The sequence below is a fragment of the Dipodomys ordii genome, unplaced genomic scaffold (assembly GCF_000151885.1).
Source record: "Dipodomys ordii isolate 6190 unplaced genomic scaffold, Dord_2.0 Scaffold97, whole genome shotgun sequence".
NCBI lineage: Eukaryota > Metazoa > Chordata > Mammalia > Rodentia > Heteromyidae > Dipodomys > Dipodomys ordii.
In genome coordinates this window covers 4258929-4273446 of record NW_012267313.1, presented here as the reverse complement: position 1 = coordinate 4273446, position 14518 = coordinate 4258929, and the positions used below count along the sequence as shown (strand labels likewise).

Here is a 14518-nt window from a genome sequence, read left to right as displayed (position 1 = left end):
AATTTTAGTTTGGAGGACATCAACTTGGTAAAGTGTTCTAAGGTTTAGGCTTTTCATAGGCTTAGGAAATAATGCTAATGACAAAATATCATTGTTTATGTACAAATGCATCCCATAAATACAATGACAGTTATTTAATTAAAACAAACATAAATCAGATTTGAAATGACAGCATTGCCTCATATGATACAAGGTTTTTTGTTTTTGTCAGTTGTGGGGCTTGAACTCAGGGCCTAAGCACCATCCCTGAGCTCTTCTGATTATGGCTAGTGCTCTATCACTTTGAGCCACAGCTCCACTTTCAGTCTTTAAGTGATTACTCAGAGATAAGAGTCTCACAGACTTTCTTGCCCATGAACTGTGATCCTCGAATTTCAGACTCCTTAATAGCTAGGATTACTAGCATAAGCCTCCAGCATCTGATGATACAAGATTTTATTGTTGTTTTCCTTGCTTAGTTTTGTGTTTTTAATATTGATAACTTATGTAAATTTAATAAATCCAAATATGTTATCTTTTTGTAGATTGTTAAGAAGGACTATATTTAGCATCATTTAAATTTATTTATATATAACTCATATGTCTTAGCTCTATCATGAAGTTTGTTTTTCCTCAATTTGGTTTTTAATAGGTATTTTTAGATTTTCTATGAAATTTAGGATGCCAGACAAAACTTTTCTTTACCAAATAAAACCCTTCATAAACAGACATAGAAAGTTAAAATATCCTTATTGGCTAGTATATAAATTAGCAGTTCTAAGGACACCATTCTTTTATATTGCCAATACATTTAAATTAACTCATTTGTCAGAGAGCTAGGTATGCTAAAATTTTTGTCATAAGACAAAGCAGCATAGTAATATTAACTTTCTATGGTTATGAATTGAGAGCTAAATTCTAATTACATTAATGACAAACTGAAACAGGTAGAGGCCATCTTGTTATGTGACTGAATAAGATTTTCAAGCTTTATCTGCTCTTAAGCAAACGTTGTGTAACAGTAGGTTTTCTAAAAAAAACCTTCAGACTTCTTTTTCTGTTTTCTCAAACAATCTGAAACTTATTTTTTGATGTATACATTTCTACTGAATAACAATCCTCTAAGGAATTTCGAGGAATAATGTTATTTTAGTATAAAAGAATAATCAGAGAGAGCCAAAACCTCTTATCAAACAAAACTAAGCAAAACAAAACAAAGACATACTAATTTCAGTACACAGAACTAATATGTGAATTTATCAGAAAAGCAAAAACAAAACAAATGAAAATGCTCATGAGCTCAAAAATGCAAAAGGTAGCCAGAGATACTCCAGTCAGTTAGTTCGAGTCCTTCATCTCAAAGTACTCATTCTGTACACATGACATAAATATACATCATAATAAAATCATAAATCACAATCAAACCTTCTCTAGAGGACTCCAAACTAGTTAGCACTTTCCATTCTATGCAACTAGCATCTCCAAATATACATAGTTCCCTATGTCTCTTAACATCTCTGCAAATTTCCTCTAAAAATATAATCCACAGCACAGGAAACCCAAGTCAGACAGACAGTTTAAGAAAAGTTAAGCCCAAATTGGCTCATGAGAAAGCCACATATGACAAGAAAAAACAGGAAGAAGCTGGACACAACATTACAAAGTCACCAGGAGAACAAACATTGGGCCCATAGTTTCCAAGACATTCATTTTTCCATTTTATCTCAAGTGGCAAAGGGCCATTGATCTTGTTCAGAGTCCTGAAACAAAATGAGGTTTCACAGCTATAGGAACTATCTCCATTCTCCCTTTGCAGCCACAACTCAACAGTCGGGGAACATGTGCCTAGATGACATTATCGGAGATAATGTCAAATTCTGTTACCTGTTACCCTGACTCTGAGGACCTGGTTCTGAGTCCAACAACCAGCCCAGTTATAGAGAAAAATAGCATGAAATAAAGGCAAAAATGAATGGATTTACAGTTTTGGCCAAAACTAGGGTAAGGGAGGAGCAGTGGCTTTCTTCACCCTCCCATAGCAATATCACAACCTATAGAAACAATTTAACAAAAATATGTGTAAGTACCTATGTAGATTTAGATGTAGTCCCAGTGAGTTAAACTGGGAGATATATAACAGTTGAAGTTCTGGCTTTTGGGGTTCTTGTTGTATCCCAGGGACTAGGGATTTTGTGGGGATTGTCTCTCCTCCCTTCAGCATATTCCCTGTGAAATTGGAACTGAAAAGACAATTGGTATATTTTTAAGTCCTAGTTATGAGACAGGAAAATCAAGGTAGGCAGTAGAGAATAGATGAATGTCCAACAGAGCCAAGTGGAGTACTCAGACAGGGAAAAACACCTTAGGACCAAGAGAGCAGGGTGCAGGATCCACCCGAGGTGACAGCATAAGATAAGCCCGAGACAGCACTTGTGGGACAACTGCTGGCTGGTGGGGAGTAATTTTTGGAGATTTAGTGAAGCGTGCTTCTTGTCAGATCTGAAATTTTACATTGTGTAGTGGTTCATAATTAGATAGTATAATGTTCTTATTATTGGACCATATTATGAGTTATTCTAATCACTAAGCATGTAAAATTAAATTCTGAGATGTTAAGTAGGTTATATACTACTGAATTTTCTTTTTTTCTGAGAACATACCTGAAAAAAATCCCATCGCTGCTTTATTTGTAGAGCTGAGTTTTTTAAAAATAACAAAGTTCCTTGAATGTGAGAGTCAACTAAATTGAAAGCCACAGTTTCAACCAGCCAGAAAACTATAGTTCAACTAGCACATTATTATTTTTTTTTATCAGTCCTGGGGCTTGAACTCTGGGCCTGGGCGCTGTCCCTCAGCTCTTCGGCTCAAGGCTAGCGCTGTGCCACTGTGAGCCACAGTGACGCTTCCAGTTTAACACACTATTTTTAAAGAAGCAGGGAAGTAAAATTCTCTAAATACTTTAGCTTTCTAGTGAAGAGGTTTAAGAATTTACTTTGTCCCCAAAGTAATATCATCACTTTCACAAGGGAAAAAAAAATGATTGCTAACACGCAATAACTGCAAATGGAGTTTAACTGCAAAGAACAAATCCAGGGTTTTCTTTCCAAATGTGAAATTTTATATCCAAATGCGTTTCTAAATCATAGTTACTCTCTTCTGAAGAATCATCAGGAACTTAAAAGAATGATCAATACAACAGGGACCTGGCTCAAAGTTGCCCTCCTGACCAGGAAACAGACACTTTCAGGGAAACTGGATAGAAATGGGATTCTGAAGGTGCTACTAGTTATTTACATAGTAACCTGGATCCCTGCCTACCATGTCCACTGTACCATGTATCACTGTTAGTGATAGAAGAATCATTTAATATATGGATGACATTGCCAGAAATCAGGGAGATTATCATGTCTATAACAATTGCATTATTCTTATGGACAACATAAATAATGACACATCCAATATTCTTTTGTTCTTTCCTTCCTTCCTTCTTTCTTTTTTCTTTTGATATTTTATATAGCTTTAGATTGTAAATGTTTCTATGTGAAGACTGTTCACTCTGAGTGTTGTTTTAGCGAGCAGGAAAATTGTTTGGCCTTAAACATAAATGAGAAAAATTTGTCTTTTAGACATTAGCTTAAATTTATTTGGTTATTTTTCTTTGAATTGGAGTATGAATATCCCAAAGATTGGAACAGTTTGTGTATGGAGTTTGGCGCTGCTCTTCATGTGCACATTCTTTTCTGGGATGTTCCTCTCCTTGTCCACAGATATAGCTACCCCAAATTCTTTCCACTAGTTCTGTAGGCTACAAACACTCCAGATTTTCTGTTAAAGTTTTAGCACTACAACTTGTTGTTTGTACTCAGACCCAAGGCATTTTGACCAGGATTTCATCCATCATTCTCTCCCACTATCATCTCCATCCCTACTGAGCTCCTCAAGTTTCCTAGTTTCATTTTCACACATGTACATTGAGAATTATGACTGCATTTGTCTACCATTCCTTCCTACATTCCTTGATCCCCCTAACCTCCCCTTAAGCCCTTTGGTTTGTAAGTAGGATACCATAGACCTTTGAGAAAGTAATCACAATGAAGCAATGAGCAAGAGATTATGTATGATAAAGGAGGTCAAGAAAAAGCAGAGGTCATGTTTGGAGTTTAAGTAGGAAGTAGGGAGCCACAGAATTGTTTCAAACTGCCATAGCTCCTTTCTTCAAGTACTGGGCTGCAGTTACACAAAGCAATGCTATATATACTATAGTAAGAAATAGTTCCTGCCATGTATAGTTTTTGTCTCTCCTCTGCTCCCTTCCAACGTTCAGCTTCTCTTCTGTGTGTTCAGATGTTTTCCTTAGGGTACTCAATTGAACCTGTCTTAACAGGATGATCTTCCTTATCCTATGTAAATCCCATAGAAATATGCTGTCTGCTTTTTGAGGGCAGAAAAAAACGAATGATTTTCTACTCTCACTACAGTTACACAAAGTTGGAGAGCTAATGAGATTTTTATGATGCTTCTGATCATAAAAACTGCATAGTCAAAGAATATACTATTTCAGTTAAAAGGAAGGAAAAAACAATAATGTTAGCTTGATTCAGTAATTCCACCTTCACTATATACCATTGTATCATAAGTAATAGGACCTTGTGTTCCATGAATACATAAAATTAGCATGTCTCTATTCAACAAAAGATTTTAAGTGTAATAATAATTCTACCAATTGTCAAACTTTTGGCTTAACTTTATTGTAAGTTGTATTTTAATGCTTATATGAGCTGAGTGCTTAGTAAAGAGTAGATTTTGGTTCACTTAAACAGAGATCAGGGTTAACATTTATATGATTTTAAAGCTTTCTGGTTAATTTTCTATGGATCTAGGTTTGAGATCCACCAAATTAGAGAGCAACTATTTTTAAATTTTTTTGAGAGCTGTTATGTTGTGGTGGTGATTTTATAAATAAATAAATAGCTGTGAAGTATGAACAGAATTAGTAGCATCCTTTTCAATGGAGAGTTCTTTGTGCCCGGCACTTATTTTACAGAGGCTTTTTTTGGTGCTCTGCCCAATTCTAGCTCAGCAAATTATTTTGAATAATTTTAACATAATGATAAATATTTAGTTTAATGCAAAAGTAATTTTACCAGTAGGAAATGGTTATTCTAGCAGTTACTTGTTTCTAAATTAGATTGAACTACTTTCTGATGGGACTGCCTTATATAATACTCATTTTGATTTGTATTAGCTAAGATAGTTTGGATCACTGCCAAGTACATGTATTTTAGTTTCAATATAAATAAAAAAAAAATTTGATGCCTCTGATTTTGCCTGATAACTCTTTAATAGATCTTTAATAGATCCTGTATGTGTCTATTTATATTCTGTGTTTAATAGAAATAAGCCTATGCATTATTGTCCCTGTCTTTATGTAGAAGACATAAAGCATACACAACACATATACGCAAACATACACAAATATATATACAACAAAATGGCAAAAATAAAGGAAAGGTATGCTAGAATGTACTGATACCAGGTTAGTCACTTTGCCTTCTTAAAACCCTGGAGAGCCACAAAGCACAGTCAACCAAACTAACCCCTTGTCTCTGTAGATAAGGGAGAGATAATTTGGCTATAGGAGGCAAAGGCCAGACAATGAATTGTAGAAGGAAATGGGAAATGTACAAGAATACCTGGTATATATTAGATTCCCAATGCATATTATTTGAATGAATTAGCAATATGAGAGAGAAATGTATTGAAAAATATTTTGGGCTGGTGCAGAAATTTCTTTTTCTTTTTTAATTGTGAAAATACTGTAGAGAGGGGTTACAATTACATGGGCAAGATAATGAATGCATTTCTTATCAAGCATTGTTGCCTCCTCCTTTGTTTCCCCTTCCCATCCCTCCCCATCCCCCTATCCCCCCCATGCCAAAGTTGTAAAGTTCATTTTTGACATAACATCTTATACATCTCATTGTTGCAATGGGTCCACCTGTATCCCTATTTAAACAATTTGTTTTTTTCTCTTCCCCTCAACAAATTATACCAATATCAAATACAGTAAAATTTCTGAGAATTGCCAGTTGCTGTGTTGTAGTATTAAACTGTAGGTGTGTGTATTATAGCCAGAAGATTTTTCCCACCATTGAAGAAGTGCGAGAGCTTATCAGAGAAAGAGATGAGAGTACTTTCTCCAGCTTTCTGATTCTATCTTTTGATAGAACTACTCTTTTCTTTTAAAAGATGACCTATGATACTGAAAGAAGTTTGGCCCTTGAAAACTCATCAGAATTTTATTTGAATTACCAAGAAATCCATTGTCGTCAAAAAATTTACCTAGCTTGGTTAGTTTCGAAAATTCTTTGTTTACAAAGGAGGAGGCAACAGTGCTCAATAGGAAATGTACTCATTACCTTGCTCATGTAACTGTAACTCCTCTGTACAGTATTTTCACAATAAAAACATACAAAAAATAAAAAAAGAAACTAGAAATTTCTTGGTTGTCTACTATTCCTTCACTTGCATCTCAGTCAATCCCATTGGTGAAATAGATTGAGAGTTACCTGGTGCCTTTGGTTAACTGATGCTTGTAAACTTTACTATTAGAGTCTTCTTTTTATACACCCAAGAGTCCGCTACTAATGTGAAGGTTTTAAAGTGTTCCTGAGACTTAATTTTGCTTATTGATGACATAAAATTCACCTTTTGAAGTGAAAAGTCAGTTAATTATAGTAAGTTTATGTTTAGTAATTTTTGTGCAACCACCCTAACTATGCATTTTTGGCTACTTTCAGACTTTAGGCAACCATGAATTAGTTTTTAGAAGTTATAATTTTCTATCATCTGTTGAAGAAACTTCCAGTGAATGAAAGCAGAATATCAGATATTTGTTTTTAATTATTAACTCAGTTTCTTTTATTAACTCAACATTTCTTATTGAAATAACGAACAACTAACTCAGGTGTACTCTATATTTCAGAAGCAGAATAGAGTAGAAAAAAATTCTTAATCAGTAACTAAGACTAATTTATTGCAGGCCTCATTTGCTTTTACATAATTGCAATTTTCCATCTATTTGATAACTTTTGCAGTTTTGAGCTGTGTATTACAAGTCACCTCTTCAAGACACATGAGTTAGTATTCTTTTCAACTGCAGGCCTTATTCTAAAAATCTATATTAGAATGGCCCTTTTAAAAAAGTTGTAAGTATTGGTGCATGTGCAAAGGGGAAAAAATACCCAGAGACATCAGATAAACCTTCAAATGTGTATGAGCACACGAATGAATGGGAAATGGATCCATGATTTTATATATTTAGGTCGCAGGAAAGTGGTTTGCGTCACATGTTCTCCAAGGGTAGAGAAGTAAATAAGTTGTCCCAAGATTTGAAATAGGACTTCACTGTTCTTGTGTTTTTATTTCACAGAAGAAATGTGAAACATATTCTAGCAAGGAACAAAGCATTACAATGGACCAAGTCCTACATTTTACCTGAGTTTCCCTATGATGTCAAGTGCATGTTAGCAGAGCAGCAGTGTCCAGATCACAGCATGAGGATACGCATCATTGAGTTTCTCCAGGCCGACATGACTAAATACCTGGATGGCTCGCTGTAAGTAGTAACAGGGCAGACTTTCAGTTTGGGGAGAGGATCTGCTTTCTGAGAAGAGTAGAAGTTCATTTAGAATCAAATTTTCAGCTCTTGGATGACACAGGATAGAAGTCCCACATGCACAATATTCCAATGTCTATTTTGTTTTATGGGAAAATGTCTCAAAAGTGACTATAACATAGACTCCTCTTGAATGTAGGCTCTTTGAAGTGAAATGACTCTTTCTTGTGGTTAACAGGTATCCCACCACCCAGCAGTACAATGATGTGGTCAATGCCTTACTGCAGGCCCATCCGTTCCTGGATGAGGACGGCTGTGGCTTTGTAAGTGACCAGTGGTCCAGTAATCCTATTTTGCTCAGTCCACCTTGAAATAATAGCTCATTTGACTTTCCTCAAAAACCATTGCAGCTGACAAGACTGAGTCTATTTTTCCATTGATGATCAGATCGCCTGCTAATAGTTCCTTTGGTAATATGTACTAGAGCTGGTCTAGATGTGGGACTTCCCAACTGAGATCGTAATACTTCCTGAAGGACAAGAAATAATCTTATGGAGACTTTTGATGTAAAACAAAAAAATAGTTACTTCCTTCATGCTAAAACCTTGCCTAACATTATTTTAGTAGCATTCCTATTGTGTTTTTCTGATTCAATTTCCTCAGCTGTAATTTAGGATTATAATTTGTATAATAATGTTCCAAAGTTATTGTAAGGATAAATACATTAGGATACAAAGGATACAAAAGATAGATACATTACTTCTATTATGATTTCAAGCCCAAAGATGATGAACAAATAAAGAATTTAACACTTATATAGTGTTTTTTCTAATCTCCTGTAAAAAAAATATAACTATCCTGTTTAATTTTACACAGTTTTTATGGAAACGAGCCCTCAAAGATCGTTTTAAATATGTTCGAAGGCCTATAGAAGATGATGAACAAGTAATGAGAAATAAGTACAAATTTGGACACCGAAGAGGCCAGACAAGGAAATCCCTTGCTGATACAAGATTTGATGAAGTTAAAATTGTACAGATAAAAGTAAGATTGAATCAATGTTCAGACTTTAAAATGAGACACCTTTAAAGAATTATAGGTGTAGTCAGGATCCAATTAAATGAATAGCTTGCATGCCAAACCATGTGAGTAATGTCTCCAAAAGCAGTTTGAGGCAAGAATGTTACTAACTGTCTCGTGGTCATTTTTTTCACGATCTTTAAATAACCTGGGAAAACTTGAAGTTCTGGGCCCTTGAATTATTTCTCTTTCTCTCATTCTCTTATATATTTTATGTTTATGAGTTTTTTTTCTTTTTCTTCTCTTTAGGTGATAGGTGGCTTATTTTTTAATTATATTTTTTATTATCTTTAAGTAGTTGTACAAGGGAATTTCCATTCAACTAATCAGTTTATAAGTACAATGCATCTTGGTCTTGTCCCCACTTTCATTATTCTCCCTCATTTCTTACAATCCAACTCTTCGCCTCAATTTCATAAGATATACATGAAATATTATGACTATAGTCTCCTCTTTCTTCTTATTTCTCTCTTCTGGTACTGGGGCTTCAACACTGGGTTTTGTGCTTGCTAGGCAGTTCTCTTTTTGGTTGGGCCAGCAAGGACTGTGATTCTCCTATTTATGCTTTCTTTCCTCTATAGTTATGAGGAGTGATGAATGCACCCCATTCTTTTGGTATGGGCCTTGGAAACATTTTTTTTTCCTGAGTTAGTACCAGCCAGTCTTAAGTACTTAGGGAGACACTGGCTCTCCCAACCCCCATCAAAAGCAACCTAAAAAGTCATAATAAGTTTACATTCCCACCAACAATGCAGTAGGGTTCCCTTTTGGCTACATCCCCTCCAGCATCTTAGAGCTCTTGATGATAGCCATTCTAACTGGAGTGAGGTGGAATCTCAATGTTGTCATGATTTGCATTTCTTTTATGGCTAGAGATGAGCATTTCTTCGTGTGTCATTAACCATTCTTTTTTTTTAATTGTGAAAATACTGTACAGAGGGTTACAATTGCATGGGCAAGGTAATGAGTATGTTTCTTATCAAGCGTTGTTACCTCCTCCTTTGTTTCCCCTTTCCATCCCCTCCCATCTCCCCCTGCAAGTTGTAAAGTTCGTTTTTCGACATTACGTTTTGCACATCTCATTGCTGCAGTGGGTCCACCTGTATCTCTATTTAAGCAATTTGTTTTTTCCCTTCCCCTCCACAAAGTATACCAACATCAAATACAGGCCATTCTTATTTCCTCTTCAGAGAACACTCTCTTTAAGTCTTTCGCCCACTTATCAATCAGGCAGTTGTTTCTCTGAGGATTTGTTGTTGGGGGGTTTAATTTTTGAGTTCTAAGTATATTTTAGATATGAGACCCTTGTCGGTTGTATGGCTAGTGAAGATCTTCTCCCAGTCCCTGGGCTTTCTATTGATCTTGCTAGCTATGTCCTTTGCCATGCAGAATCTCTGTAGTTTCATGCAACCATTTATCCAACCTTTGTTGTGTTTCTGGGTCTGTACTAAGAAAATGTGGCCCCTGCCAAGTAGCCCTAGTGTTTCTCCTATTCCATCCTGTAATGTTTTCAGGGCGTCTGCTTTGACTTTGAGGTCTTTGATCCATTTGGAGTTGATTCTGGTGCAGGGTGACATATAAGGATCTAATTTTAGTTTTCTACATGTGTTTAACCAGTTTTGCCAGCACCATTTACTGAAGAGGCTGTCTTTCTTCCATTTATTTTTTTGACTCCCTTATTGAAGCTATTGGTGGCTATAGGTCTGTGGGTTCATTTCTGGGTCTTCAGTTCTATTCCATTGGTCCTCAGGTCTGTTCTTGTGCCAGTACCAAGCTGTTTTGATTACTATGGCTTTGTAGTGGTTTGAAATTTGAAATTCCTCCAGTGCTGTTCTTTCTGCTAAAAATTGTTTGTTTGTTTTTGCTATTTGGGATCTTTTATTGTACCATATGAATTTTTGGATTGCTGCTTCTATTTCATTGAGGAATGAGGTTGGTATTGATAGGTATCACATTGAATTTGTATATAGTTTTTGGCAGTATTGCCATTTTCATGATGCTAATCCTCCTAATCCAGGAGCCTGGGAAGTTTTTCCACTTCCTTAGCACTGTTTTAATTTCCTTTTTCAGGTTTTTAAAGTTTTTGTCATAGAGGTCCTTCACCTCTTTAAGTTAACTCCTAGGTATTTTGTTTTTTGTGGGGCTATTACAAAAGGAATTGCTTTCCTAATTTCAGCTGCGCTCTTCTCATTATTGGCATAAGGGAAAGCTGTTGATTTCTGAGGGTTAATTTTATGCCCTGCTACTTTGCCAAAGTTTTGAATCAGCTCAAGTAACTTGTGAGTGGAGTCCATGGGGTTCTTTAAATACAAGATCATGTCATCTGCAAAGAGGGAGAGTTTTAGTTCACCTTTCCCAATTTGAATCTCCATTTATGTTTGCATCTTGTCTTATTGCCCTAGCTAGGTATTCTAATACTAAGTTGAAGAGGAGTGGAGAGAGCAGACATCTTTGTCTCGTTCCTGAATTTAGAGGAAATGGCTTTAACTTTTCACTATTTAGTATAATGCTGGCTGTAGGTTTGTCATACGCAGCCTTTATTATAGTGAGGAATGTTCCATGGATTCCTAGTTTTTTCGGAGCTTTCAGCATAAAGGGATGTTGGATCTTGTCAAATGCTTTTTCTGCCTCTATTGAGATAATCATGTGGTTCTTATCCTTGCTCTTGTTGATGTGATGAATTATATTATTTGATTTGCATATATTGAACCAGCTTTGCATTCCTGAAATGAATCCTGTTTGATCATAGTATATGATTTTTTTGATGAGTTGTTGAAGTCTATTGGCCAAAATTTTGTTGAGAAGTTTTGCATTGATGTTCATAAAAAATATGGGTCTATAGTTCTCTTTCTTTGATGAATCCCTGCATGGTTTTGGGATGAGGGTTATGATGGCTTCATAGAAAGAGTTTGGTTTTTTCCCTTCCCCGCCACAAATTATAACAACATCAAATACAGTGAAAGCAGGGGTTATACTGTGGGGGAGGGACATACAAAGCAACAAAGAAATAATCTTATAAATGTGTTAGAAACAATTGCATGAAAGAAAAAAAATTTGAATACATATCTTAGGGTTCATTTCCCTAACATCAACTTATCTGACCTTACAACTTTGGTGGGGAGGAGGAGGGTTAGGTGGGGGTGAGTTGGAGGAGTATTGGTGTGAGCTCTACTTTGAAGGCCTTGTAGAATTCTGCTGTAAAATCATTCCGGTCCTGGGTTTTTCTTAGATGGGAGGTTTCTTATTGCTGTTTCTATTTTGATGCTTGAAATTGGTCTGTTAAGTTGGTTTAAATCATCTTGGTTTAGTTTCAGCATGTCAATATTTGATATTCGTCCATATCTTTCAAGTTCTAAAACTTATTAGCCTAAAGGTTTGAGAAGTATCCCCTTATATTCTGAATCTTGGTTGTTTCTGTAGTGATGTTTCCTTTCTCATCTCTGAGTTTGGTGGGTATGTTCTCTTTTTTTTCTGATAAGATTTGCTAAGGGTCTGTCAATTTTATTAATTTTTTCAAAAAAACCAACTCTTTGTTTTGTTTTGTGTTTTGGGGGGATATTTTTGGATTCTATTTCATCTAATTCTGATTTAATTTTAATTATTTGTTTCTGTCTACTGGATCATTTTTGTTTATCTATGGTGATGAAGCAAAGGATATAAATACTAGAAATAAGGGTTGGAAGAACCTCCCAAACACTGAATTTATGTCACAGAATTGTAAGCTTCAGATTGATTGCCTAAATTACTTTTAATCTCCATTTTGACCTCATAGAGGTTTTTCCATTTCCTTAAGATTTGAAAAAATCTTAGAAACATTTGAAATAAGACACCTTTAAGTAATTTTCACATCTTTCAAAATTCTTTGACTGAGTAAAATGCTTTCATATAAAAAAAAAAAACCATTACTGCCGGGTGCTGGTGGCCCATGCCTATAATTCTAGCTACTCAGGAGGCAAGATCTGAGGATCGCGGTTCAAAGCCAGCCCACGCAGGAAAGCCATGAGACTCTTATCTCCAATAAACTACCAGAAATCCAGAAGTGGTGCTGTGGCTTAAGTGGTAGAGCACTAGCCTTGAGGGGAAGAGCTGAGGGACAGTGTCCAGGCCCAGAGTTCAAGCCCAACGACTGACAGCAAAACAAAACAAAAACGTTACTTTGTCTGCTATAGAGATGGAACATTCTGATAGAGCCAAAGAGTAGGAGCTATCCGTGGAAATGCAGGAAGGTAAGAATGGCTCACTTGGAAGACCTTGAAAGAGTCTTTGGAAGGGGAGAAGGTTTGTTTTGTTTGCTTTGTCTCCATGGTTACTTTTTCCTTTGGTGGTAAGATGCAAGAATTGAAGGCAGATAGTTCAAAGGAGGAAAGAAGGCGTGTGGATTTCTTAATCTTGTTGTATGAATTCCCACAGGTAACCCAAGATGCTGTGTGCCACTTGTGTGGTTTTAAGTAGAGACTGAGATCTTTTGTCTCTAAAGCTCCGCCTACCACAATCTGTTTCCAAGTTAGCTCTGAGTAAATAAACTATATTTTCTTGGCTATAATAACACCCAAGACATTGATCAAGCTGAAGTACCACCTGTGAGTCAGCATGCCTGGGTTCCCCTTGTTCTATGGCTAAAAGATTTGCGCAATATTTTATATATAGCTATACTAGTCTAAATCCTAGGCTTTGTCTTCAATCCAATTCTGCAAAAGGCAAGCTATTTTGAAAAGTTTAGAAATACTTTTGTCCCCCCAAGACCCCTTGTTGCTGCTTATATGCATTCAATTATATGCAGCAGTGTGCCAGCCTTTCTTAAGCACTTGACTTTCAGTGATAAAAAAGAAGTAAATGAGATAAAGAGAAAAGTCTAGCCTATAGCAATGATAATTACTCATGGCTGAGTCAATAGGCTCAAATAAATCCAAATAGCTCCTGAATTAATGTTTTATTTTTCAATGGTCTTTTACTATATACTTCATTATGTATTTGTAAGAAAAGATATAATTAGATCCTCATACTATCTTGTTTAAATGATGAAAACACTGGTTTTAAAAGTTCACAGGATCTGTGAGGAACCACAGAGTAATATCCTCAATATGGTCATAAATGTGTAAAAATTTCAAGTGTGCAAATTAAGTGAATAAAACTCATCACTTCCTGTCTATTATGGTTGCTTTTCTCTTAGTATTTGTTGTATTTTTATTCCCATTTCTATTTGCTTTTTTTCTCCACTTGTGCTGGTGAGAGAAAACAGTTTTGTATGCTTACAAGTATTCCAAAACATATTCTTTCAATGGAGGTTGAGTATATTTGATGTAAACAGAATTCATCATGTATGTTTTCTTTTTCTTTCTTCTCTTCATTTCTTTCTTTCTTTCTTTCCTTCCTTCCTTCCCTCATTCCTTCCTTCCTTCCTTCCTTCCTCCCTCCCTCCCTCCCTTCCTTTCTTTTCTTCCTTTCTTTCTGTCTGTCTTTCTCTCTCTCTCTTTTTTTTTTGTCTCTTGTGGGGCTTGAACTTTGGACCTGGGCTCTGTCCCTGAGCTCTTCAGCTCAAAGTGAGTGCTCTACCACTTGGGCCACAGTGCCACTTCTGGTTTTCTGGTGGTTTATTGGAGATAAGAGTCTCATGGACTTTGCTGGCCAGGCTGGCTTTGAATTGTGATCCTAAGCCTTCTGAGTAGCTAGGGTTACAGGTATGAGCCACCAGTGCCAGCCTGTTTCTTTTCTTCCTTTCTTTTCTTTTCTTTCTTTTACTTTTTCCTTCCTTCCTCTCTTCCTTTCCCTCTTTCTTCCTTCTTTCTTTCTTCCTTCCTTCCTTTCTTTTCTTTCTTTCTTTCTTTCTCTCTTTCCTTCCTT

At 36.0% G+C, this 14518-nt stretch overlaps 1 protein-coding gene across 1 annotated transcript in view; it reads left to right on the top strand.

Moving 5' to 3' along the window:
- Samd3 (sterile alpha motif domain containing 3) overlaps positions 1–14518 on the top strand; it is a 45901-nt gene that overhangs the window by 14770 nt on the left and 16613 nt on the right. Inside the window, exons 4-6 of the mRNA XM_013026830.1 lie at positions 7412–7597; positions 7836–7920; positions 8474–8641. Of these exons, the coding sequence (XP_012882284.1) occupies positions 7412–7597; positions 7836–7920; positions 8474–8641 (439 nt within the window). The remainder of the gene's footprint in view (positions 1–7411; positions 7598–7835; positions 7921–8473; positions 8642–14518) is intronic.